This window comes from Setaria viridis, chromosome 7 (genome assembly GCF_005286985.2).
Source record: "Setaria viridis chromosome 7, Setaria_viridis_v4.0, whole genome shotgun sequence".
Classification (NCBI taxonomy): Eukaryota; Viridiplantae; Streptophyta; class Magnoliopsida; order Poales; family Poaceae; genus Setaria; species Setaria viridis.
Window position 1 is genome coordinate 31563626 of NC_048269.2, and position 25142 is coordinate 31588767.

General features: G+C 45.9%; 4 protein-coding genes across 5 annotated transcripts; 3 read left to right on the forward strand and 1 right to left on the reverse strand.

Moving 5' to 3' along the window:
- Positions 1-3755: 3755 nt before the first annotated feature.
- Positions 3756-6524, forward strand: LOC117865823 (uncharacterized). 2 transcript variants are annotated; one of them, XM_034750060.2, is made up of 6 exons: positions 3756-3941; positions 4093-4296; positions 4643-4727; positions 4909-4963; positions 5867-6005; positions 6084-6524. In XM_034750060.2, the coding sequence occupies exons 1-6, from the start codon at positions 3771-3773 to the stop codon at positions 6198-6200; spliced, it is 771 nt and encodes a 256-aa protein (XP_034605951.1). In that variant the 5' UTR covers positions 3756-3770; the 3' UTR covers positions 6201-6524. The 2 variants fall into 2 exon arrangements, with proteins under 2 accessions (XP_034605951.1, XP_072151208.1); XM_072295107.1 differs by having other exon boundaries at positions 3811-3941; positions 4107-4296.
- Positions 6525-6817: 293 nt separating this feature from the next.
- LOC117865824 (LOB domain-containing protein 15) lies at positions 6818-8728 on the reverse strand. The gene is made up of 3 exons (XM_034750061.2): positions 8475-8728; positions 7916-8216; positions 6818-7367 (listed from the first exon to the last, which is right to left on the reverse strand). Exons 1-3 carry the CDS (start codon positions 8486-8488, stop codon positions 6951-6953), a joined length of 732 nt encoding a protein of 243 aa, XP_034605952.1. The 5' UTR covers positions 8489-8728; the 3' UTR covers positions 6818-6950.
- A 5536-nt stretch (positions 8729-14264) lies between these two features.
- Positions 14265-18483, forward strand: LOC117864227 (uncharacterized). Its single transcript, XM_034748257.2, has 6 exons — positions 14265-14520; positions 14602-14738; positions 15616-15995; positions 16340-16436; positions 16513-16800; positions 17400-18483. The coding sequence occupies exons 1-6, from the start codon at positions 14373-14375 to the stop codon at positions 18372-18374; spliced, it is 2025 nt and encodes a 674-aa protein (XP_034604148.1). The 5' UTR covers positions 14265-14372; the 3' UTR covers positions 18375-18483.
- Positions 18484-23194: 4711 nt separating this feature from the next.
- LOC117862575 (uncharacterized) lies at positions 23195-25014 on the forward strand. The gene is made up of 2 exons (XM_034746068.2): positions 23195-23672; positions 23749-25014. The coding sequence occupies exons 1-2, from the start codon at positions 23269-23271 to the stop codon at positions 24926-24928; spliced, it is 1584 nt and encodes a 527-aa protein (XP_034601959.1). The 5' UTR covers positions 23195-23268; the 3' UTR covers positions 24929-25014.
- Positions 25015-25142: the final 128 nt, after the last annotated feature.

Below are 25142 nucleotides of genomic sequence, written 5' to 3' on the forward strand. Positions count from 1 at the left end.
CATAATATTGACTTGTGCAAACATATATTCGATACCGTTGAAAATGAAAAGAATCATGCTCATTACACAAAAAGAATTCTGATATTGATTCCGAAAACAAAAGGAAGAGAACCATAAATAGTAATGTTTGGCCATTGGCTAATAGCCCAATACAAAACTTCAGAAAAGACAACCACAGTAGTTCAATGGTCATAGTAGTGTGGTCTTCTCCCATCAATCACCAATACTTGATATTGTGGCTGCAGAAACAGAGAACTGGAGGTCCTCCTTGCCCTGCCCTGACAGAACACACAACCCATGCTCCAGAAACACTTACTATACTCTGTAGCAAAGATCTGAAAAGCTTCAGCTGCTTAAATTATGTATAGTTCTGATCTCAACTTGGAGCTGACTGTTCAACAAAAATATTTCATTCCTCATCACACAACGAGCTACTAAATTCAAATATACTTCCAAAGCTGTAACTATCGCGGTGCTGTTGGCCTTTCTGAATTTTGAGACATATTAGCACTACCAGTAAACTCTCAGTAGAAAATTCAGAGAACCTGCACAATTTTCAGAAGGAAGGTTGCTTGCTTCCATGATTACATCTGTCTACAATCTGCATGTTGACAGCTTTGAGTTTGGTCATCGGCAACAAGAAACATGCACCGTTTGCATGGAAGATGGTAACACATACTCAGCAGTGTGCTTACAGCTCATGCAAACTCTGAACTGAATAAACTTGCGTGGAGCTCTTGGATCAGGCACCACAGTCAGAAGCCACCCATCATCGAGCTGAGAAAACAAATGCGCACGCACACATGCTGCTGCACGAATTAAGCTGCGCGCGCACCAAATCACGCACGGATTCCCATGCCCTATCTTATTACTAGCATTGCCGGCTTGATTTGTTCGCGTTTGTTTACCTCCAAAAGACAGCTAATGATGCTTGGGGTTTCAGTATTAGTCAATGATTGAGGGCCTGCAAGAGATTGAGTAGTAGTAGGGTGTAGAAGTAGAACATTAGTGGTCTGCAGACTAGGATGTTTTTTTGTTCATTTATTGCTCATAATTGGGAGTTAGGGTGGTGGTTAGAGTATAATGGTTTTGTTTGTAGTGGCACCTTTTTTTCCCATGAGAAAGGGGTGTAGAATTTCCGTTTTTTCCTGAACTGCCCTCCACATGCGCCTTTAAGTTAGCTTTTAGAGGAACAAGTTTTAGGCTAATTAATTCATTTGTGATACTCAATTTTGCCGAAACTAGACGAAATATTACACTGTTTTTGTTGCTTGGTTCTCATTTTATTTCTAGAAACATGAATCGTTGTAGTTCTTCATTTGAGTGCATTATACGTTTCCTTATCTTACGTGTTTTATGTAAATATATACTCCCTCCGTTCCAAATTGTAGATCGTTTTGATTTTTCTAGGTTTATAGATATTATTATGTACCTAGATATACACTATATCTAGATGCATAATAATATCTATGAATTAAAAAAACTAAAACAGCTTATAATTTGGAATGGAGGGAGTAGTTCTGATAGCATCCTTCTATCTTACCCGGCCACATGGGTTCTTCTCTTTTTAGGTTTTTCTTCGGTTTTTTTTTTGGATCAGGTTTTTCTTTCCCTTGAAACGCAGGTTATTCACTCTATATAGAACTTTTATTCAGTATTTATTTGGGCGCATAAATCTCTATTCATATAAGAGCATCTCCAGCGGTCACCTGCTAAATGTTTCCCAGTAATTAGTTAATAGGGATATCCTAATATCACTTTCACTGTTATTGGGAGAGTTGATTTTGCAGTCTCCTAATAATCTAATTCCAATTCAACTACTATATTAGGAGAGCCACAAGTCCTCCTTTATTTAGGGAGAGTTGGGGTGAATTATTTGGTTGTCCTGCTAATTATTAGGAAAAGGGAAATATAAAGTGAGGCTGATGAAGCATTATTTTCTTATCAACGCTCCTAATATGATAGTTGGATCAGAAAAAGGGAAACTGATGGAGATGCTCTTAGTAAAACCTCAGCCAAAGAACAAAGCAAAGCAAACTCAGTGACACTTATTTAAAAATAAAAATAAAGAACCTGTAAGACATGTATTGTAAAATAAATGAGAATAGTGATTATTTTGTCCTTTATACTCGAGACAGAAGCTTCTCTCACTAAAAAAATAATCTTCTTTGTGATATCTTTTTTAAGGATTTCTTTTCTTACAGGAAAGAAAAAAAAGTTAAACCCTGCTGTTGGGAGCTCTGTATATCTTCCGGGAGGTAGATAACCAATTCATGGTTAAAGCCATATAAGTCCATGTACAATATTTTTTTTAACATTTGTTGACATTCATCAACATTTTTTTAAAAAAATCTATTACCAACATTTCTTGACATTGATCAACATTTTTTTTATATCTATCAACATTTTTCTCTAACTTTTTTACATTCTGCTCAAAATTTTTTACATGCACTAACTTTTTTTATACTTACCAACATTTTTTTGCTCAACATATGTTTAACATCCATCAACTTTTTTACGTAAAAAATGTTGAGATGGTTTATCTAAAATGTTGAGATAGTTTGTTGGGCTATCGTGGGCCAGTTATTGGGCTGCTGCTGAGTTATAGATGGTTAGTCTATCTTCCGGAAGATGGATAGGATTTCCGCTGCGGAAAAAGTCCTTTCAAGGTCCCTCATCTATTGTCGTAATCTGAGTTTCATCCTTCATATGCAAAACCGAGTATCGATCGTCCCTCAAGTTTCAAAGTTTGTTTTGGGTCCCTCAGCTGTTTTGAGGATGGTTTTCACATGATGTATCGCTGGGTCCCACCCACATGTCATACATGTGGTGATGGGGCCACCTGTAATGTGTTCTCTCTCCTTCCCCTCCTGTGTACTCCCTCCTCCTTCCGCTGGGCCACCCACGCCAGCAGTCTCCTCCTCGACCGTCCACTTCGCCGAGTCACCGACGGTCGCCTACAACCCCGCCAGCCATCTCAGCGCTCACGCAGGCTCGGTGTCGGCATGATCACACTAGCTTGGAGGGTAACCTCGGGTCCCTAGCCAGCCACGCGGACAACGACCACCACCTCCTCCCGCCGGCCGGCAAGAGCACATCGCGGGCATGCCCGGTGCCACTTGAGCACGTGCCTACACACCGGCCTCCGATTCATTATCCCCACCTCGAATTTAACATCGTCCGTCCTCCCCACCTTAGATTCGTCATCCTCCATTGCTCCAGACATTGCTATTCGCCCACACCACCGTTACCCCATGCCTAGCCGCTCGTCGCCGCCGCCGCTGCATCTGCGCACCTCTGCGCACCTCGCCGGATCTGAACACCTCACCGCTTGCTCACTACCGCCCCGTGCCTCTTGCACTCGCACTCGCATGCCATCGCCATCGCTAAGGAGGTTGGAGGCCTCGGCGTTGGGCGGCACTGCCGCTATGGAGTGCCTAGGCACCATCGTGTGCTCGAGCCATCGGGGGCCGCTCAAGGGAGGAGAAGAGAGAGGAGGATGAAGAGAGAGGGGGAGGAAGAAAGTCAGTGGACCCAACGCCATGTCATGCGAAACTACCCTCGAAATAGCTGAGGGATAAAAACAAACAGTTTTAGAAGTTGAGGGACGACTGATATCCGGTTTTTGTATATGGGGGATGAAACTCAGACTACAACAACATATGAGGGACCTTGAAAGGACTTTTTCCTTCCGCTGCTGCTGTGCAGCAAAGAGTGAAAACCCAAACAAAGCCCTTATTCAGGCCCATCCAAAGAGAGAACTCGGCCGGATGGTTGGTCAGCCCAATTACCAAATCCTATTTCCACGAGTCGAAGCCCAAGCAACCCACCTCGCCTGTCGCTTCCATCTCCCCGTCGTCCTCCCCGCCGCCGGCGCTGCCCCGGCGGCCGGCCTCCGACGGTCCGGCTCCGGCGCCTCTCTCGCGGTCACCTCTAGCCAGGTCGAATCCTGACCCCTCTACTCCACTTATCTGCTGCTGCCTCTGCGCCGCCACTTCATCACTGGTGCCCCCGGCAGCGCCGTGGCCGTGGGCGGCGAAGGGGCTTAAATCCCCCACTGATTAGTTATATTGGTGCCTAATTGTTATGCAGAAGTTGCTTTTTAGATCTACTGGGACCATGGATCAAGAACAAAAATGGGAAGCACCTTGTGGCATCTATACTTACAAGCATCATTGTAGCATGGGAGTTGACGTCCACGAGATCTTTGTTAAGAAGAGCAGCCTGCGGGTTGTCCTGTCGTACATTGGCGTTGTGTTCCTTCTTGTGAATGTCAGCCAACCATTGCTGGCAAAGGTAAATTCTCTTGTAAGTGTTGATAGGGAAAATTGTGAGATATTTCAAGAACAATCTTGTTATAATTCCTTGGTTACTGACCTCTAGTTTAGTTCATTGAATTGTAGAAAAATCTGGAACCACTGAATTCACATGTTTATTCAGAACAGTTACACAGTTTGCGTTTTCACATAGTTCTTGGTACGAAAATAAACTTATGAGAATCTTCAAGTCATGTTTCCCGTTCTTTTAATGAAGTCCTTAAAATTATAAATTCACATGTGATGGAAGATGCTGTACTTTTGTTTTACTTTGTGTTTTTATGACCTGTATATATAGTGGAAATTTACATGCTTGAACATTGCAGGAGAGCCTATCCCTTGGATCAGTTTGGAATATTACATTTGCCATTCTTGTTGCCAAATGTTTGCAATACAAACCTGTGAAGAAAGGTGAATCCTTCATCATAGATGTTTTTTTCGTATAGCCCTTCTGCATACTGTTAGTAATATGTTTAGTTAATTTGACTGTTAGATTGCTGCATACTCAAAACTCCGAGTAGGACATCCATTCATTGTGCATGAAATTGAGCACTGTATTTCTTGTTTTCTTCCCCCATTTCTTTGTGTGCAGAGTCTGTAGTGATTATGCCAGCTTTTGGGGTTCAGCTAGAGATCCATTTTTGGAGGTATACATATCATCCTGATCTGAAATAATAGATCGTATCTTTTTTATTCCCTTACCATTTGTTGTAATCTCCATCTTATCGTGTACATCCAGTTATCCACTGTACTTGATAATTGGGGATAATGGCATGTTATTATACTTGAGTTGGACAAGGTAGCCAAAATAGAATGATCACTTTCTCAGTTGAATATATTTAGCACCAATCATTCAAGTCGACTGTTGCAATGAAATCTCTTTTGGAAGTCACTGCTAGTCTGCTACCCAACCAATTAGCAGACCAAGGGCCTCGTCCATCAGCAGCTCTGTGCTAGCTGCTGATGCTGAATAAGCACTTTCTGCTACCCAACAACTACAATGGGGTAATTTCGTTTTACTTTTTCCCAAAACGAGGTCGAGAGAGATGGCAGCAATTCATTCTCTTTTATACACTGGAAGCTCTAGATCACTGATCGCGCATGATAAATGATATGCATTGAGCTGTAGGCTCAACTTTCCTCTAGGAGCATGCTATATCAATACTGGATGTTTGAGCTTATGATTATGAGCAAAACGGAACTCTTACGAGCATTGGGATGCATAAATTGGATTCTGTGTATGACTGGTGCTAAAGATCAATTTATTTAGTTAAATAATTTCTGAAGTATGGGTTGGGGTCTGTCTGACAATTTCTAGATTTTCGCTGTAGCTTTAACAAGATTGGAGTACTGTATTGATAATTATGAGTTTAGGACGAAACTAATATACAGGCATACAGCATATAAGTAGAGAATTATATTTTCTCTACTATGTACTTGTTTTATGACTATTTGTCTATTTCTTCTAGCTTAGAAAATATAGGCTGCTTGAAGCTTTGGTTCCATTTGTTGATTCATTCATATTAAGAATTTAAAACTGTCATTCTTAGTGGAAGAGTTGATCGTCGTTTTGTGCCTATTGGCAAGATTCTGAAGCCACTGATAAATGAGTGTGTGACACCGGTGACCTGTTACTGGAGCTTGGCATTGCTTTTGCGTGATGAAGAGGAACTCCTGCTAGTTTTCCAGGTAAAAACTTCACTTGTTCTTACATATTAGTTCTCTGAAAACAAATTCAGCATTCTGATAGCAAGCTTGATCATGCAGAAATGTCGTCCTCCTGTCAAAATGTTGGTTCCAGTATGGAAAGCTCTCTGCACATTGACAAACTCTGAACGCCTGAGCCCTTCTAGAGTTGATAAACCAAACTCATTAGAAAAATGAGCGATATGGGGCTTCATTGTAGATATATACATTGCTCCAAAGAAGCATCCGCAGCTGATCTAGACTAGATTATATTATTGGAACTATTGGTGATGTCATAAGGATTCACCAGTTCTAGGGGCACTGATTGTTAGAAGGAAGTATTTTGCCTGGTGATTTGGACTGGAAGTACATACTGCTTAACACTAACCATTCATGATTCCATAGTCCTGATATACTAGTACTACTAGCGGATAGCATTCATTTTCTGATGTAATTTTCGGTGCACTCATACCTGTGTATGTGATGCCACATATGAGCAATTCAAATGAACTTTGTGATGTATGGGAAGATGCAAGGTTTTGTTAAACAATCTCAGTTGTCTCCTGTGCCACATAAATGGGAGAATATGAAAATGAAATGTGCACAGTCAAGCATGTGAAGTGTCTGTTCCATGCAGAGATCCAAATGCAGTCAAACACACCACGTACTATGGAGTAGTGAGGGTATGAGATGCACGTGCGCTCCCTCCGATTCCCAACACTTCTGGATGGTTTGCTAAATTGAACATACTTGCGAATGAGGTGAGCTTGACCTTTTTTTTTAAAAAAGAAAGGAACTTTTAGAGTGTATGTGTATTAACTTCAACGAAAGCATTTACTATGCCAGAAGAGCCTTTTATTGCAATATTTTCACAAGGTCTAAAGACAAATAAGAGGCAAAAATACATCGAAGAAGCACAGCCAGTATTCCGTATTAACCTCCGCTACCTCAACCAAAATAAGGAACATTCTCATTCGTGATGGAGCTGTAGTCCGTGGAGCTGGACGCGGCGGCGTACACCGCCGATGACGACGACGACGAGGCCGCCGCCGCCAAAGTTGCCGTTCTTGTCCGCACCGACCTGCTGCCGGCGTGCATCCCCCGGCTGGCTGCCGAGGCCGCAAGGAGCTGGGAGGCGTGCGACGAGGGGAGCACGGTGGCCACCGCCGCCGACGCGGTGGCGGGGCGGTACCTGTGCCTGACGATCTCGGCCCTGACGGTGGCGAGCTCGGCCTCCAGTGCTTGCACCTGCTGCTGCAGGGTGAGGATGGCGCCCATGCAGCCGTACACGGGGTCCCGGAGCCGCAGGTTCGCCTCGTACACCAGGCTGTTCGCCGCGTCGGCGCGTTGGCTCTCGTGCACCTCCTGTGTAGCAGATGAAGACATTTTCAGGATGTGTTGCATAGGAGTGTTGTAATCTCAGCATAATCGTGGCAAATGGAAAATCTTTTGTCTTCAACATTCCTGTTTTGAGCTAGCATAAAAACATAACAACACAATGGGAAAATGTTCAAAATCAGTACGTACTCCAAACTTATCTTTGAAATTTCAAAATCGTGTACATGGACCGTTGACGTAAAATACAAGGAGTCGAGGATAAAGGAGGAGGGAAAAAGAAAACAAACTTCTTGTGATCCAGCTCAAGTTCCAAAGGGATAGGTCAAGAGAATTTAAGGTTCTGAGCGAGAAGAAGTCTGATTTAAAGACTCAAGATTTCAAATTTGTAATTGGCGAGAACTACTCAATCTACAAAAAAAATGGTCTCTTGACTCCTCAGGGTTAGATATAGATCCAATCTCATGAAATAATTAAGCTTCTAAATCAGTTCATAATCATATTAACTCCAAAATTCAGTTCCCAAATTGGGTTCAACCAAAAGGTCGGCAGGCCATGGATTTCGTGGAAGACCTTACCAGGAGCATCTTGGAGACGTTGCTGGCGCCGAAGACCTTGTGCACGGCGGCGAACTTGTGCGGCTCCAGCGGCGAGAAGTAGGGCGAGAAGGGGCACTCCTGGGCGCACCGTCGCCGTAGCAGCTTGCACGCCGCGCACGGCGTGATCGTGTTCAGCGCCGACCCTGGACCGGCGCCGGCAACAGCCCCCGCCCCCGCCGGCAGGCTGCAGCTCCTCCGCGCCGCCGTCATCATCCGGTCCGCCGCCGCAAGCGCTGACTCCCTCTTGATCTTCTTCCCTAGCTCATGGTCTGGCCATTCGCTGAACACAGCATGAGATCATAAGTGAGAATAGGGGTTAGATATTAGGATAACAAAATAACTTGATTGTGACGCTGAAATACTTCTATATGTGAACAAACACTACTTGATCCTTGCATGCTCTTGGAAATTTAAATGAATATGATGATGAGATGTGATAATCATCTAGGTCGATGCATAGTTTTTTTTTCCTGGATGGAGTAGATATACATTTTTGTGCAAAAAGTTGGTGTTTCTTGGATGGATCATAATACTCTACCTTGCAGTGGACATGAAGAAGCTAGGGGAGACAGGGATGGAACTGGGGTGCTTTGGAAAAGGTGGCTTCTAGGTTTTCTGTGTTTGTGCCGGCCGCTTGAGAGTTGAGAGTGTGTGTGACACACACAGAGAGGCTTAAGGGGGAAACTAGTAAATGCGTCGGTGTTGTCAAGGGATTGTACTGCAAGATATGTAGGTGTTCTTGCGCCATTTGGAAGCTAGCCTGAGCTGTGTTGACTTCCGGTGTATAGTTTATCATGCGGCTACACTGTAGATGTATGCGTATGGAAGGATGGAATCTTGATATTTATCAACTATCTTAGGGCGATTGTTTTTTTTTTCTTTCGAGCCTTGATCTTAGTGTTTGCTTGTTTTCTTGATCGATCTAGTTTTATCCTAAAACCACCAACACATGTTTTAGCACTACCAAGCAACATTTCACAAACCATGTTGCAAAGTTCTATTAACAAAGAAACATTCCATATCATCAAGATAGGAATTAGTGAAGGATAGATGGAACGTTATTAGAATACATGATTTGCTAGACTTTAATTAGATTGGCAAACTTGATTTTAGTTTTTTTTCATCTGTCTTTTCATGGAAGTTTATATAAGAGATCAACAACAAACTGGCCTACTTTATTTAAATTATCAAAATGGGATTTGGAAATAAGGTAGACAAGGTTAGAGGTGATCACCCTGACGAAGTGGATAAGGATAATATGGAAAATCAAGTTTGATGGGAGCCAAAGTTAGGTGCAAAAACTACAAATTAAACTATTTTATTATAATGCGTTGGAAACTTGAATAGTTAACAGCGTCCACTACTTATGCACCACAGGTTTGTATATAATTTACTATAGTAGTCTAATAATACTTAATACTTGTTCTATCGTACACACATTTTTTTTTGAACCGAACGAGCCAGAAGAGCTGCCGTCCCACAGGTTTGTATATATTTTACTATAGTAGACTAATAATACTTAATACTTGTTCTATCGTCCACTCATTTTTTTTAACCGAACGAGGCAGAAGAGCCGCCGATTATATTAATAAAGAAGATGAAGTCCAGACTAGATGAAAATAAGAAAAAGAAAAAAAAGACGCAGGTACCGGCAGGTTGGATTGGGTCCTCAACGCATGCCGCACCACGCCCTCACACGCAACTCAACTCTACAACACATCGGCCGGTTGAATTGGGACATCAACCATCGCCAAACTCCACTCATCATAACACCTCGGCGACAGAAATGAAGCCTTACCGCAGCCCGTACCACCGTACACACGGTCAAGAAGTCGCCGAAACCTTACAGCGAAACCCTAGCGTCAACGTTGAACCAACAAGCAGACAACACCGCACCGAAAAGGCCACCGCTATGTTGGACCTTCCGCCGTAGTGCCGCTGTAACATCACTCTCCACCTGATAGGGTGATAGCACCGAATCTGGACCTCTCGCAGGCTGCCTCGCAGTCGCCGCCATGATGACGCAATGCATGGGGGCCTCGCCACATCCGCTGTTGGACTCCGCCTCTCTCTTGTCGCCTCGAAGATACACCGCGCGCGGGGGCCTCGCCACTCCTGCTGCAGTACTCCACGTCACGGATCCGTTTCTTTTGTCACTGTCAAAGTATAAAGTGATATTGCCCCGCTCCCCAAGATCTCCATTGCTCAGCCAAGCCGCCGCAGTGTGTCGACCTCGCATCGTTGCTTCACCCTCGTACATAGCCTTCTCCGCCATGTCAGCAAGCCAGAGAAGTCACTTGCGCCATCTTCCGACGATGTATCGCACCGGATAGCCTAGCTAGGCTGAGCAACCCATCGTGATCCGCTGCAAGCCTAGTCGTCCCACGCTGTCGTTGCTGCAAGCGCCGTCCTCCGACGCAGTCCCACACCGCACTGATTGCTGCCGGCAATGTCAGCCGCCGCAGTCCGCTGCAAGCAGCCAAATCCGACAACCATGCAACAACCCTTGGCCGCCACCATAACTTCGAATACCTGCACATGGGCTCGGCAACACCCATTCAGCTCACCACGTGGCGGAATTGCCGCCCTCGGCTATGACCTCCCGTGACAATGGCTTAGTAGTGCCACGAACCAAGTTGGGTCTCTAGAGACAACGCCTCCAAGGAGGGCACGGCACCAATGGCGCCGTCATCGCTCGTCCAGGATTTGGATAAGGTTTTCACCCAGAGAACCCCGTGCAACAGGGTCGTAGCTCTAACATGACGCCCCCAACGGGGAAGATGACGTCTTAGGACGCCGCCGTCATGTCCACCAACACGAAGGCAGTGAGGGCTTTCGCCCGGAACAATACAACCCCTCACTGCACGTACTTGGTTCGGCACTCCCGGTCCACTACTATGGCAACCCAGCCGAGGCGCGCGCCGCTGCCGTGCCTCCACTCGCCATGCCGTCGTACCTCCACCTCCGTTTCTGTCCCCGTCCTCCATCGCTGCCCACGCGCAGCGCCCTCCACCGCCTGCACCTCCTTGCCGACGCCGCGCGGCCGCTTGTCGTGCACCTCCTGGCCGCCGCACTCCTCCCCGCCACCACGCGCTCCCCGGCCGTGCTCCTCTCGACTGCTCGCTCCTCTCGAATGCGTGCTCCTCCCAGCAGCGACGCGCCTCCCGGCGTCCTTGCCGCCAAGCATTACTTGCGGCAACTTCGCGCTCCCCGTTGCCTCTGCGATGTCTGCACTAGAAGGATGGCCCGGCACATCACGTATCAACACCATGGTGCCATGAGCGTGCCTCGCACCCTCCGACCCTACCACCATGGCAGCGCTGCAAAACTGCATACCAGCATCGCCGACGAGGAGCATCGTGCACGCCCACCGCTAGGTGCCTTAGCGATGCCCGCTCCTCCTGCACCCCGCCACACACGACATGCTGCTCGCCACCGCCAGGGGCCCACCGGCCGCCTCCAAGCGCATCGACCTCTGGGACGGCGCAGGCTCCATCCCGAGCTTGCTGCTTGGTCCATCGGCAACGCGGCGCCGCTGAGCCCCCACCACTGACACGGTGCAGCCCCCTGTCTCTCCCAGCATGAGGTGTCGTGACCCCCACCACCACGGCGGCGCCGCGCCGCCCGTCGCTGAACCAGATAGGGGGCCGACCACCACCGCGCGCTGGCTCATCACCCGCGTCGTCCGCCACCACCGCACGCGGCCTCGCTTCCGCTCCTGGTGACGCCCTCGCGCTCGCCGGCCTCTACCCGACCCGTCACCGCCGTCGCACAACCTCGCTCTGTGCCACCCGTCACTTTGCCGGAGAGGGTCGTGGGTGGCGGATCCAGGGGCAGGAAAGCCGGATCCACCCTCGGTAGGACCGGATCCGCCGCGTCGGCGCGCCACGGTCACCTTGCGTCGTCCTCGCATCAGCGCACAAGACCCACTCCAGCCGGATTGCCCCGCTGCCGCCGTCCTCGAGAGCCACAGGGCTTCCGGTGACCCCCTCCAACGACGACGAGGAGGGCACGAGAGCGGGGGGGGGGGGGGGGGGGGGTTGGCGGCGGCGGCGAGGGCGCCACCCGTGTCACCGGGGGGAGGGCGACGCAGGGGTCCCTTTTAATTTTCTTTTAATTGCCAAGCCTATCGTCCACACATAGTTTGGCATATATTGAAGGTTCTTTGTATGCATTTCTTCAAAAATACCTTTGTGCACTTCGCTTAAGAAATACATAATACTTAATTGTACTTCTGAAATTTCAACAGAAATCCCTTTATAGTTTGTCTCTTATTAGGGTGTTCAACCTCCTTCTCAATCTGCATGTTGAGCACATTATGGTATGGTCATATGCATCAAATTGACTATTACTTGCGGTAAATATATATTATGTATCGTCTTTTGATGTGGAATATAAGCCAAAGTTTCGAAAATTTGATAACTTATGTTCGAAACGGAGATAATATAGCTTTGTTAGGGAAAGTGCGTAGAAAACAGTAAAGGTTTGCCATGTAGGAGTATATTACTAGAGGCGTTGTTAATTATTTTCCTAGGAACAAGGCCCTAAATACTCTGCCCAACATCGGGCGCATCTTTAGGGTGTTTAAGATATACTATAGAAGGAGAAGCAACTCTTGTTCTTCATAACTAGGTCTACATGTGTTTTTATTCTGTTTTCCTTGTTTCCTTGGCATTAGCTGTAGATGGCATATTGGCATGCCTCTGCACATCCAAGATCCCATCTAGAAGAAAATAATATATGTCACCTGAACCTTGAGCAATCTTTTTAAATATAGGCTCAGCATGTCAGTGATATGCTTATCTATAGCCTGCCACCAAATTATGAACTTGAAGCCGCCATTTCCAATGCCCAACTCCATTACTATTAGAATAGACATATATTGAGCATATCAACTCGATCACATGCTGTTTTTCTTCCTGATAACACGCAATATCTTAGCTAGGAAAGAAAGTCTACCAGGCGACCACCCTAAAGAGAATCGATCAGTGATCAGAGTCACTATGTATGATGACCTACCAACATTACCCTAGCATGCACTAGGCACATTGGTCATTAATGCATCAGATTCCTTTATAACGTTACGCTAATTACTTTTATGCAGTATGCAGTCTGAACCAATCCTTGAAGAGAACCTATGTGTTGCCTTTGAAAGGTCAAGGTCAACTCATCCAAAGTTCCAAATCTATTGATCAAAATTGCATAGATGTGAATGCTGTTACTTTAGGTAACTGTACATGAATGTTCTTCTCAACCTTTTAGAAAAAAAAACGCAATGAAACCAAGACATAACGAGCAAGGGAGGGTGGCGTTCGCACTTCGCAGTGACAGTGCAACTGTGCAAGTGAAGTGCGTGGCTTGCAAGGAGACGCATCGCTTGCACACCGATCCTTGTTTGACCCGCACATCGTGCCGACAACGTCTTTGCCTTGTTCTTTGACCACACGCTTGTCCGCCATTGTTACATACACAGTTCCAACCCTCCTGCCTGTTTCTGTAGTATTTAATGGAATGCCATGTAAAAAAAAAAATCTGATGTGGCATGAGAGAGTTAGCGAGGTGTGAGAGAAAAAACACAAGACGTCGTTTCTCACGTGAGAAAAAGTCGACTCGACGACCAACGCACCAAGACGCCGGTGATTTCGCGTTTCTTCGTCAGACCTTTTTGCGACCCCACCATCGAAGCCATGGCCGCCTGCCCCTTCCTCGCCGCCGCACCCCTGGTGGACGCTCCACCGCGCGCCGCCGCCCCTCGGCTTGCAGCCGTGAGGTGGTCTGTGCTTCCTCGCTAACCTAAATAACGCTTATAGAAACAATGGATTCGACTGCCCTAAACAACGCACCAGACTAACCGCGCCTCGGAACGCGTGCGCGCGGTTTCACCTAACATTCAGCAAGGCAACCGTTGATCTGCATGCATGTCCGGTCTGGTCCATCCTCCAACTAGTTTATTTGGATAAACACGATTGCAAATTGCGATGAACAACTCAACGACATTGGTGAAGTACTCTATATGCTGTTGATTAGAGCAGGAAGGCTCTAGCTCTAGTGTTCTACTCCGTACGAGACTATAACTTTCATTTGAATCGAAGAGTATATATCAGTATAATATCAGATAAATTGGTAGAAAAACAGGCTCCACTTGATTGGACTCTTGTAAATGTTATGCATCCGTTCTCAAGTCTTGGGTCGGGCCACAATCCCGGCCAACTCCGGCCCAAACGAACTCTCAAGTCTTGGGTCGGGCCACAATCCCGGCCAACTCCGGCCCAAACGAACAAGCCCTCGCAGCCAGTCGCCCACTCACTCCCCTTCTCCAGGACTCTCGCAGATCCACAGAGCAGCCAATCCCCATCGGCCATCGCACCGGCCGACGAGGCGCCGCACGACGACCCGGCCTTCGCCGTCCGCCGCGCAGGGGCACAGTCCTCCGGAGATGCCGCCCAAGTCGAAGGCGGCGGCGGCGGCGGCGGCGGCGGCGGCCGCAGCCGCGGAGCCTGTCTCCGTCGAGGACCTCTTCACCTCGCTCCACCGCCACATCCAGGCCGACGAGTTCACCCAGGCCGTCAATGTTGCCGACCAAGGTCAAGCACCCCTCCCCCGGCGCGTCTCGGAGCCTCGTGCCCTAACCCCCGTTCGAATCTGACCCCCGACTGGTTCCGCAGTTCTCAAGGCGGCGCCGGGGGACGACGACGCTGTGCGATGCAAGGTGGTGGCACACATCAAGGCCGACGAGATCGACAAGGCGCTCGCCGCGATGCGCTCCGCCGAGCGCCTCCCCATCGACCTCAGCTACTACAAGGTGATGCCAGTTGTGCTCCCCTTTTACTCTTGGTCGCCCGATGGATCTGTCTGCTGGCTTGTTTCATCCTGCTCGGCTCACTAGGCTCTGGTTAGGATACAGGAGTGGTCAGATCTTTGTTGATTTGTGTGATTGAAATGGAAGTGTTTGCTTGATGAGCTTCTCCCAATGTAGTTTAGGTTTGATTATATTGCAAACTGCTGATGCTGGCCACTTTGCATAGTGAATTTTGCTATTGAGGTCGTGCGATTCAGAGCAATTGTTGATCGCATGCTAGGATCCCATGCTCTGCCAAAACTTATGATTCATATGTTGGAAGAACTACGTCGAGGGGTGGGAAGGAAGGCAAAATCATATGCTCAGTTACTGATGAAGAAGAAACTTCTGTTTTATGTTGTAATGCTTTGATTTAAGTATCAAGTAATTCAAATAGTTATGCAGGTCAAAACAACAGATCGCATTTGGTATTTTTTCAGTAAATTCCCCAGTATAACTGTTGTTCATATAAGATCAGTCCATCTAGTTTAAACATCTTGACAACGCCAACTCTTTTAATTCCACACATTTAACTCCATATTCTATCTTACCTTTTGAATTCTTACGTCTGGATCCTGTTGCATTTCAGTAATAGATTGTATGCTGAAGTTGAAGTAAGGCTAGACTCAATTCTCTGCTGAGTGCTGGTCAAATCTTTTTTGTTGAAGTTTCTTACTTCTGTGCTTTTTGTTTTTCTAATTAGTAATTTGAATTAAAATGTCACATTGGAGAATTGTGCACTAATTTTTGGCCGAATTTGATGCTAGGGTACCATTATTTTGTTACTAAAAGAACAATCTGTGTGATCAAACTAAGCACTATTATTATTATGATTATCCAGGCCTACTGCTACTACAGGCAAAATAAACTGCAAGAAGCTCTGGATCTTTTAAGAGGTCAAGAAGAAACTGCAGCTGTTCTCCAGCTGGAATCCCAGATTTTGTACCGACTAGGAAGAATGAATGATTGCATAAATAGCTATGAGAAGCTTCAAAAATTTAAGATTGACTCTATGGATATGAAGATAAATATCATTGCTGCTCTGGTTGCTGCTGGAAGGGCTTCTGAGGTGCAGGCGGCTATGAAGGCGCAAAAGGTTGATCTTACCACGAGAGCACTCAGGGATGCTCGTAGCTTTGAGCTCGCATACAATTCTGCTTGCTCCTTGATAGAAAACAAGAAGTATTCAGAAGCTAAGGAGCAGTTGGACTTGTCTAAAAGGTGAATTTCCTGGTGCAGCGATTGCTAAAGTGAACATGTTCCTTCAGTTTACTGAACCAATCCATCCATTACCACAACATTTTAATAGTCAGGTTGATAATTTAAGAAAACTGTTTTTTTTTCAATGGTTAACTAGTTTAATACTTACCATTTATTTGCATAGTGGAATTAGGCTCTCATGTCTTGCAAGGAAAGGCTAAAATGTTCCTTTGTGATCCACAGATATTCTTTTTATGGAGATGCCTCTCAACTCATGAAATTATGCAAGATCTATATCATAATTGTTCAATCTTTAAGCGTAAACAGTAAACTGGATTATAATATCCTTCTTTTTGGTACTGCAGAATTGGGAAAGAAGAGCTGATGGTGGAAGACTATGGTGAAGATGAGATTGAATATGAATTAGCTCCTGTATCTGCTCAGCTTGCGTATGTGCAGCAGGTAACTAAATCTGGAGAAGTTTTCTTACATAAAGTCCAACCATTATTCTATTAACTTGTCTTCACCATATTTTCAGCTACAAGGACAATCTCAAGAAGCTATGCAAACTTATGTTAATATGGTAAACAGGAAGTCAGCTGATTCATCATCACTTGCTGTGGCAACAACAAACCTTATTTCACTAAAAGGTACAAAAGATGCTGCAGATAGCTTGAGGAAGCTTGATCGACTTATTGAAAAATCTACTGCTCCAAACCAGTTGCAACTCATTGAAAACCTTGACTTCAAGTTATCCCCAAGGCAAAAAGAAGCTATGTATTCTGCCCGTGTTCTTTTACTCCTCCATGCAAATAAAACTGACCAGGTTTGTTTTTGCAAAGTTGACTCATCTCCCGCTTCCCTTTTGTGAAGCAATTACCTATTTGTTTTGTTTTTATTGAGGGGTGTAGTGAGATCATTCAGTTATATGAATTTATATTTTCTCATACTTGTGAGATTTCTAATCTTTTTCCGTTAGAATTTCTGGCGAGTTATAATTCTAACCCTAGCAGTGACATAACTGATGAGTCATAAAAAGTAGTTTTTTCTTTCTTTCTTGAGAAACGAGGAATGATTATTGGATTGTAAACTAGTGTGGAAGGTCTGTTACTAAACTGCCTGTTGCATGTGCATCCTGAACCTTTTTCCTGACACTTTAGCAGGGATATCCCTACAACTGTTCAATTTCACAGACTATAGCTTTTTTGCTTTCATTAGTATAATTGAACTACAGTATTGTCAATTCAGTTCATAAGTAAAATGACCATTATCAATTGTTTGATTGTAAAATGACCCTTGCATGCAAAAATGTTCATGCATCTATGTAATCACCTGATTGGAGAATTATCAGTATCCCTTTCATTTATTTGTTGGGCACTTTCTATGGTGAGTCTCTCATTTCTGTTCTTAATCTTTTTTTTTTAGGCACATGAGTTGGTCAGTGGACTGCTTGGTATGTTTCGAGATAGTGTATTCACAGTTTTACTTCAAGCTGCTGTTCATGTGAAAGAAAAAAAGGTTCAGAAAGCTGAAGAAGTTCTTAGCCAGTACGCTGAGAAGCATCCTGAGAATTCTACAGGGGTCCTCCTTGCACTCGCTCAAATTGCTGCTAATGCCAACCATTTTCAGCTTGCTGCTGACTCACTGTCCAAAATACCTGAAATCCATCACATGCCTGCAACAGTTGCTACACTGGTGGCTCTTAAAGAGCGCCTAGGTGACTCCAATGCTGCAGCTTCAGTACTTGATTCTGCTATCCAGTGGTGGAAGAATTCCATGACCGGGGATAATAAATTAGATGTGTTCACGCGGGAGGCTGCTGCGTTTAAGCTCAGTCATGGACGTGATGAAGAGGCTTGTCTGTTGTACGAGGAGCTTGTGAAGAGCCATGGCAGCATTGAAGCTTTGGCTGGGTTAGTAGTGACTTCAGCACGCACTAACCTGGAGAAGGCTGAACAATACGAGAAGAAGCTGAAGCCATTGCCAGGCCTCAAAGGAGTTAATGTTGAGGCCTTGGAGAAGACATCTGGTGCCAGGCATGTCGAAGGTCCCCAAGACATGAAGGTAGATGTTCCTGAGGAAGTGAAGAAGCAAAAGGCAAAGAAGAGGAAGCGGAAGCCTAAGTACCCGAAAGGCTTTGATCCGGCAAACCCAGGGCCGCCACCGGATCCTGAGAGATGGCTGCCTAGGAGAGAGCGATCCAGTTACCGTCCAAAGAGGAAGGATAAGAGGGCTCAGGTCAGAGGTGCTCAAGGAGCTGTTACTAGAGAGATAGCTGCTACCAGTGGTGGTGGTTCCTCGAAAGGAAGCCAAACTACCGGTTCATCGAAGACTCCAGCAGCAAACACTGATCAGTCAAAGGCTAGCAACAAATCCAGGAAGAAGAAGTCAAGGTCTTAGATGAGAAAAAATTTAAGCTACAACAAACTGACAGTTGAAAAGGATATGCCCATGTAACTTCTTGACTTGCAAATTTTGGGTTTAATTGTGGATTTGCTTTGCTTTCGCAGTCTTGTTTGATCGACCGAGAGTAGTGAAAATTTTGCTGAGATGTGTCCCATGGAATGTCCTCTTTTTGGTTCCACGGACTAGAGTTTAGGTGTTTGGTTCCACGGACTAGAGTTTAGTTCCTGTCACATCGAATGTTTAGATACTAATTAGGAGGACTAAACATGAGCTAATTATAAAATCAATTGCACAGATGAGGCTAATTCGCGATATGAATCTATTAAGCCTAATTAGTTCATAATTTGATAATGTGATGCTATAGTAAATATGTGCTAATCATGAATTAATTAGGCTTAATAGATTCGTCTCGCGAATTAGCCTCCATATGTGCAATTGGTTTTGTAATTAATCTATGTTTAATACTTCTAATTAGTATCTAAACATTCGATGTGACATGATCTAAACTTTAGTCCGTGGAACCAAACAACCTTGATTCTGTTTATTTTACATGCTAGATACCATTTTTTTCGTCAGCACTTGATGAGCTGAGGTGGTCCTGCAAGTGCAATAACTGCAGTGTCTTCTTCCCTGCTGTGAGTGCTTCAACTACCTGGTGCCCCTCATGGGGCAAGGCAAGCCTCTGCATCAATGGCTATCCATGGCAATGTGCTGCAGCAGCAGGGATGGTGCCCCCAGCAAGGGCTAGTAGCTTGCTAGCCAGTGGCCCTGATGCCCTTGCCTTTACTGAGCACCTCATTCTGGGCAGGAAGTTTGGCAAACAGACACCGATCCCCTTCTTTTGAAGGGATGAACATGGCAATGGAGGAATTATTGTTGGTAGCACCATCCAGGTACCTTGGACCGGGTAAACAAGATTTAATCCTTTTAATTTTCTCATGGCTATCAGAGATGATTAAACTAGGTTTGAGCCAGTAATTATTGTTGGTCAAGCAAGAGAGTCAAGGACAATGTCTTAGGGTGCAAATCCATGCATGGCCTCTCAATTATCTCTAACTAACTGTGTGCCACCCTTAAAATATTTCATCCACTTCAGAACTCCATGTTACTAAATAGTACTCCCTCCGTTCCAAATTGTGGGTCGTTTTGGCTTTTCTAGATTCATAAATATTATTATGCATATGTTTATGCATATGTTTATGCATATGTGAATCTAGAAAAGCCAAAATGATCTGCAATTTTGAACGGAGGGAGTAGTATATTGCATTTCAAATTGGTGTAAGTTGGATAAAACAATTGTAATAAGAGTTATGATAGAGATATGGATCATGAATCATGAGGATGGCGAGACGGGTTCAACCCCTAGATTTGTGCTTAATTTTCTCTTATGCTTCATTAATGACTGACTCCATTTGACCCCATAAACTATCTACAACTACTACTATCTAATAAGAAAATACTACTTATGACAAGCTAGCTAGATGATCCAAATGACATACTGGATGAAATTCAGGGAGGTTATTTGTCCGGAAGTGTTAGGCAGTTCGTGTTTGCCGTGCTACTATATTACTTTTTCATATGGGAGTGGATAATTTTAGTAAAATTTTGCTCTTGCAGCTCCAAAGAGGACACATTAAACTACTCTTTCTGAGGTGAATGACATTTCGAGGAACCAAACAAAAATTCTCAAAATATACAAGTTCCAATCTTCCATGACTTTGAGAAGGGATTTTTTTTTAAAAAAAACGCGACCTGCGGGGGGTAAGACAGCCCCGGGCTTTTTCTAAGAGAGAAGACCTCCTCACGCAGAAAACCTCCAAACCTCTGTCCCATCCTTACACAGGGTCCGTAACCCTTGTGAGACTACCACTGAGCTGGCGACCACCGCAACTACCCCAGGTAGGAGGGTCCAAAACAACAACAGCTGGAAATTCAAAGAGAATATTGAGTACCATCTTCTAGATCTGCAACCACTGTCCCTACCGTTTGTGTAGTGATACTGATACACTCAACAACTCTGGGACAACCACACATATTTGCAGGACCAGACTACACACATACATGACGTACATACTGTTATATGTTCGATACCATGCACGAATAATTTTACCGAATCAACACCGACATTTACTGCAAAGCACGTAGAGTGGAATTTGCATCTCTCTCCTCTCTAGTCGAAAGACATACAGACATGCATTATTAGCTACTGTACCTAACAATTTCATATTTGTCCCCATGGGTGCATGCATGTGATTGACAGTAGCTGCACGCCTGCATCATTATAGGGCAGCTTGCATTTAAGCCATGCATGCATCTCTCTCCTCTCTAAGTCAAAAGATGTACAAACATGCATTATTAGCTACTGCTTCTAACAGTTTCATATTTGTTCCTATGTGTGCATGCATATCATATGAATGACGGTGCATGCCTGCACTGAACGCATAAGCACCCATGCAGGCTTTAGTTAAATCTAACGCATAATGGGTTCACTTGTCAACCCACTATATATATACTTAATTTTTTAGCCAAAATAATAGGAATTCAACTGAATACCTTAAATTCAATGGGGGCACACCCCTACAACGGATGCATGTGGACAACAAAGGAGCGTTTGACAAAGGGGCGGTGATTCAAACGTCTTTGCTTTACTAGCAACTATACCCGTGCATTGCAACGGGTGAACGCAACATGGATATATCATCATAATATTAATGTGTAACATATTTTACGTGAAAGTCGAGGTCTAAAAGAGTAATTACATGTGGTAAATAAACATTTACAAGGGGTCATGGCCGGGAGCAAGAAACGATGGTGGGGTCACTCTTTCCCCTACGGCGTGGAGGAGTTGTTGTTCTTCTTGGGCAATTGGTGGGTGTGGACATGGATGAGGGAGCCGACGGTAGCGCGCCGACATTGATGCTGGTGTCTAAGGTCAGTGTCAGTGCCAGTTTCACGAGCACAGTTACCAAGACTGTCATATCAGCTTTTCGGTGGAATGAAAATGTCACTCTCAGTGTATAGTTTCACTGCACAGTTTCATAGAGATATGGTGCAACATTTAAGTTTCGCATTGTGTTATGATCAAATGTGCCATTGAAACTATGTAGCCTTTTGTATAGTAGAACATGGTGATATTATCAAACAAACATGGGTTATATGTGGCCATCTCTCGTATTAAAAATCCATATAGGTAAAAAAAACATTACTTTCCACAAAAAATTGACGTACTTCAATATTCGTACGATATTAAATAGTCTCACATATGAAGTTAAGTTCTTTGATATATAGTGTACAGTATTATCTTTCACTGAACTTATTGCCATCAGGTTGCAATCACATCCAAGTGCCCAAACTCATTCAGATATGGAGCATACACATTCAGATATCAGAAACAAGGCAACAAAGCTATAACACCTACAGATATGGAGCAGTTTCACTAACCACTTGAGAAACACACAAACTATATATTGTCAAACACAATAGTGAATATACTGTATTGCTAAAACTTGGCCTTTGAGATTAACAAATAGCCAGCAGTAAAACAAGTAGCAAAGCATATAAGAAAGTATGGCACAGTGGTGTGATCATCTTTTGAAAACTTAAACTGAACATATACTGTTTTGTGAACGAGAACAGATGAGCTTCCACCAAGTAGAAGAATGCCATGGATTTGCAGATTGTGGGTAGAGCTGTGGCCGCTGCTACCTCCACGTGAATTGGAGTTGGAGCTGCCGGAGAAGATTTGCAGATTGTGGGGAAGACCATGGAGGATTTGAACCTCCCGTTGGAGTTGGACCTGCCGGGAAGATGTGCCGCTGCCGCTGTGCTTTGCCGGGGGCCATCTCGATTCTCGCCCATCGAGATGAAGGGGCCTGTACTGTGCTGCGCCTCACCACCACCATCACCGCCAGTCACTGGAAGACGATGGAAGGGCGGGGATGGCGGAGAACGGCGGATTTGGAAGGGTAAAAGGGCGATCGATTTTGAGCGGATAGAGAGGGATTCGTCGCACGATTTGGAGGGGAGCGCGGCGGATTTGGCCCGCGATTTGGAGGGAGCACGAGGGATTTGGCACGAGCGTGAGGGATTTCGAGCGCAAGCGCGGAGAGCGGCGCATCGGAGCACAGCTGATCCACCCATGAAACGAAGACAGCCTCAGTGCTGGTTTCATCCAGTTTCATCGGACTAGGTAACAGAGAGACAAGAGAGTTTCACGGTGACGAAACCCCTATGCTTCTCTCTCCTATTGATGACCATATCAAGTTAGCAGGTTTTGCTGATGTGTCCAACAATTAAATATCAGACTGGCCTAAGTCTCTCGAGGGAATATTTGATGAATTTTATAGTCATCTTAATTTTCAGAATACATATGGACCTTGTTGCAAATATTCAGGAGCACTAATTTATTTTCAAAAATCCCATGAACAGCGTACAATTGGATAGATACTTATGCTGTTGCATTTTTCTAGATTTATTCAATAATTAATGGTGCTATTTTTTCAGCCGTCTGTGACATGGCTAAATACAGCGAGGTACTTGTGGTCGCTTCATCAATCTTTAAAAAGAGTGTGCGTGCGAGCGTTTTTGTTAAAAGGGAAATTCGATAAACGTAGGACCATGGGTATGGCAAGTATTAGGACAGCGGGTTAATTGCAAAAATCATCAGGCTTTTGGCAAATTTGTGCGACGGACCGCACAAACCCACCGCTCTTTAATATTATAATTATTATATTAGGTAGAGATTTGTGGATCGGAGTCGTTGTCATGATCCATTGAATCCAATCCAGTACAGTACTTATATCTATAAATAGCAAAGGAAATGAATCTCGAGTAGAAGCAAGCGCAACACTAGAGCCTCCATCGAAGCAGGGAGAGAGACAAAGAGAGAATGTCAGAAGCAGTAGTAGAGCAGCTTCCTAGTTGCATCGCCCTTCGGTCAATTAGCAACGGTAAGTTCCTGCGGTATGTGCACGAGCACGGGGAGGAGAAGTACAGGCAGCTGGAGCTCAGCGGCGAGGACGCCCTGAACCTCTTCACCAGGTTCGACGTGGAGCCGTCCCGGCTGCACGACGGCCTCGTGCACATCCGATGTCGCTATAACCGCAAGTACTGGGTAGCTCGTCAGCATGGCGACGACGACGGGTGGATCATCGTTGCCGGCGCCGACGAGCCGGAGGAGGACCTGTCCAAGCCGTCTTGCACCCTGATTAAGGCTGTTCCTGTCTCTTCCGATGATGATAGCCGCGCTGCTGACGCCGGTGATCAGCCTCATGAATCCGTGATGACCTTCAGGTTCGATTCGTTTCCTTGGACGCATATGAATGATAAGGATACAGTACGCACATTTAAGCTATATCTTTTTTGGCAGGTTCGTTCTCGCCGGCAGGCTGCAGGCCGCAGGCAAGGACGACGATGGCAGCGGGCGCATGTCGTTGAGCGGCACTGGTACCGTGGGCTCGTGCTTGTGCGTTGGACGCCAAGGTGAGCGTCAGCAGGTCGACGACGGCGGCTTCGTCATCTTCAACCTGTCCAACAGCAAGAGGTTGCTGCCTAGAATCGTGGCGTTCAAGGGTAGCAACGGCAAGTACCTGGCCGCGCGCACGATCCAAGGCCGCAACCACCTCGTGTTCGCGTCGGACGACGTCGGGGACGCGGCCGTGGCGCACGAGGTCGTCTACGTCGCCAACAACATACACGGACGCTTCCGCGTCCGTAACAGAAACCTGTCCAGGCTCTGGATGCGACCCCTCAACATGAACTGGATTATTCTGGCCGACATCGGTTCCAGCAACGATGACCTATTCGAGGTTCTCCAGGTGGGCGACTTGTTCGCGCTGAGGAGCACCAGAACCGTATTTACCCCTGGGGGTGGCCCGATGGCTTTCAGTGATAATTTCTGCATCAACCAGACAGCGCCGGCTGACCGCAACTTGGTGAACGGTCTGGATGCCGCCAGCAGCACCCTCACCAGGGAAGCTCTGGTGCAGGTGGAGGCGGCGGTCATGCACCGCGAGATCAGCGACATCGTCTACTTCCTCGACGAGACCAGGGTGTACGACAGGATGCCGGTGACGATGGCCATGACCGACGCCGTCAACGACACCTCCACACAAATCACCAAGAGGCTCACCATATCCTTCGAGGAGACGGAGACCGCCCAGTGGGACGCCACCCTCGAGCTCACCCTAGGGTACACGGCCAACATGAAGGTAGGATTCCCCAAGCTCGGCCTCGGCGCCCGAGCACAACTCTCTGCCGAGTTCTTCGGATCCTACAACTGGGGCGAGACCGTGGTGACGACGGTGAAGAAGGTGGTCGAATACGAGGTCACCGTGCCTCCCAGAACCAAGGTCTCTGTCCAGGTCATGGCCACCAAGGCCTCCTGCGACGTCCCCTTCGGTTACATACAGAAGGACACCTTCACCGACGGAAGAGTTGAAACCCGTCGAAAGCAGGATGGCATCTTCACTGGCGTCAACAGCTACAACTTCCACTTCCACACCACGGAGATGCCCCTGGAGCAAAGGCTTATAATGCAGGCCTCTTGAGCGGCCTAAGGGATCGATCGGATTAATTACTGCATCATATTATTATTGCTTCTGCATGCATGATTGCTTCTGCATGTGGTTACATCCATGCTCCTATCACTCTGGTACAAAACTCGCTGTTAGTCCCGGTTGGTAGGGGCAAATCTTCCAAAAATTCATCTGGGATAAAATAATCGAGATGAAAGGGGGTCTTTAGTCCTGGGTCTTTCAACCA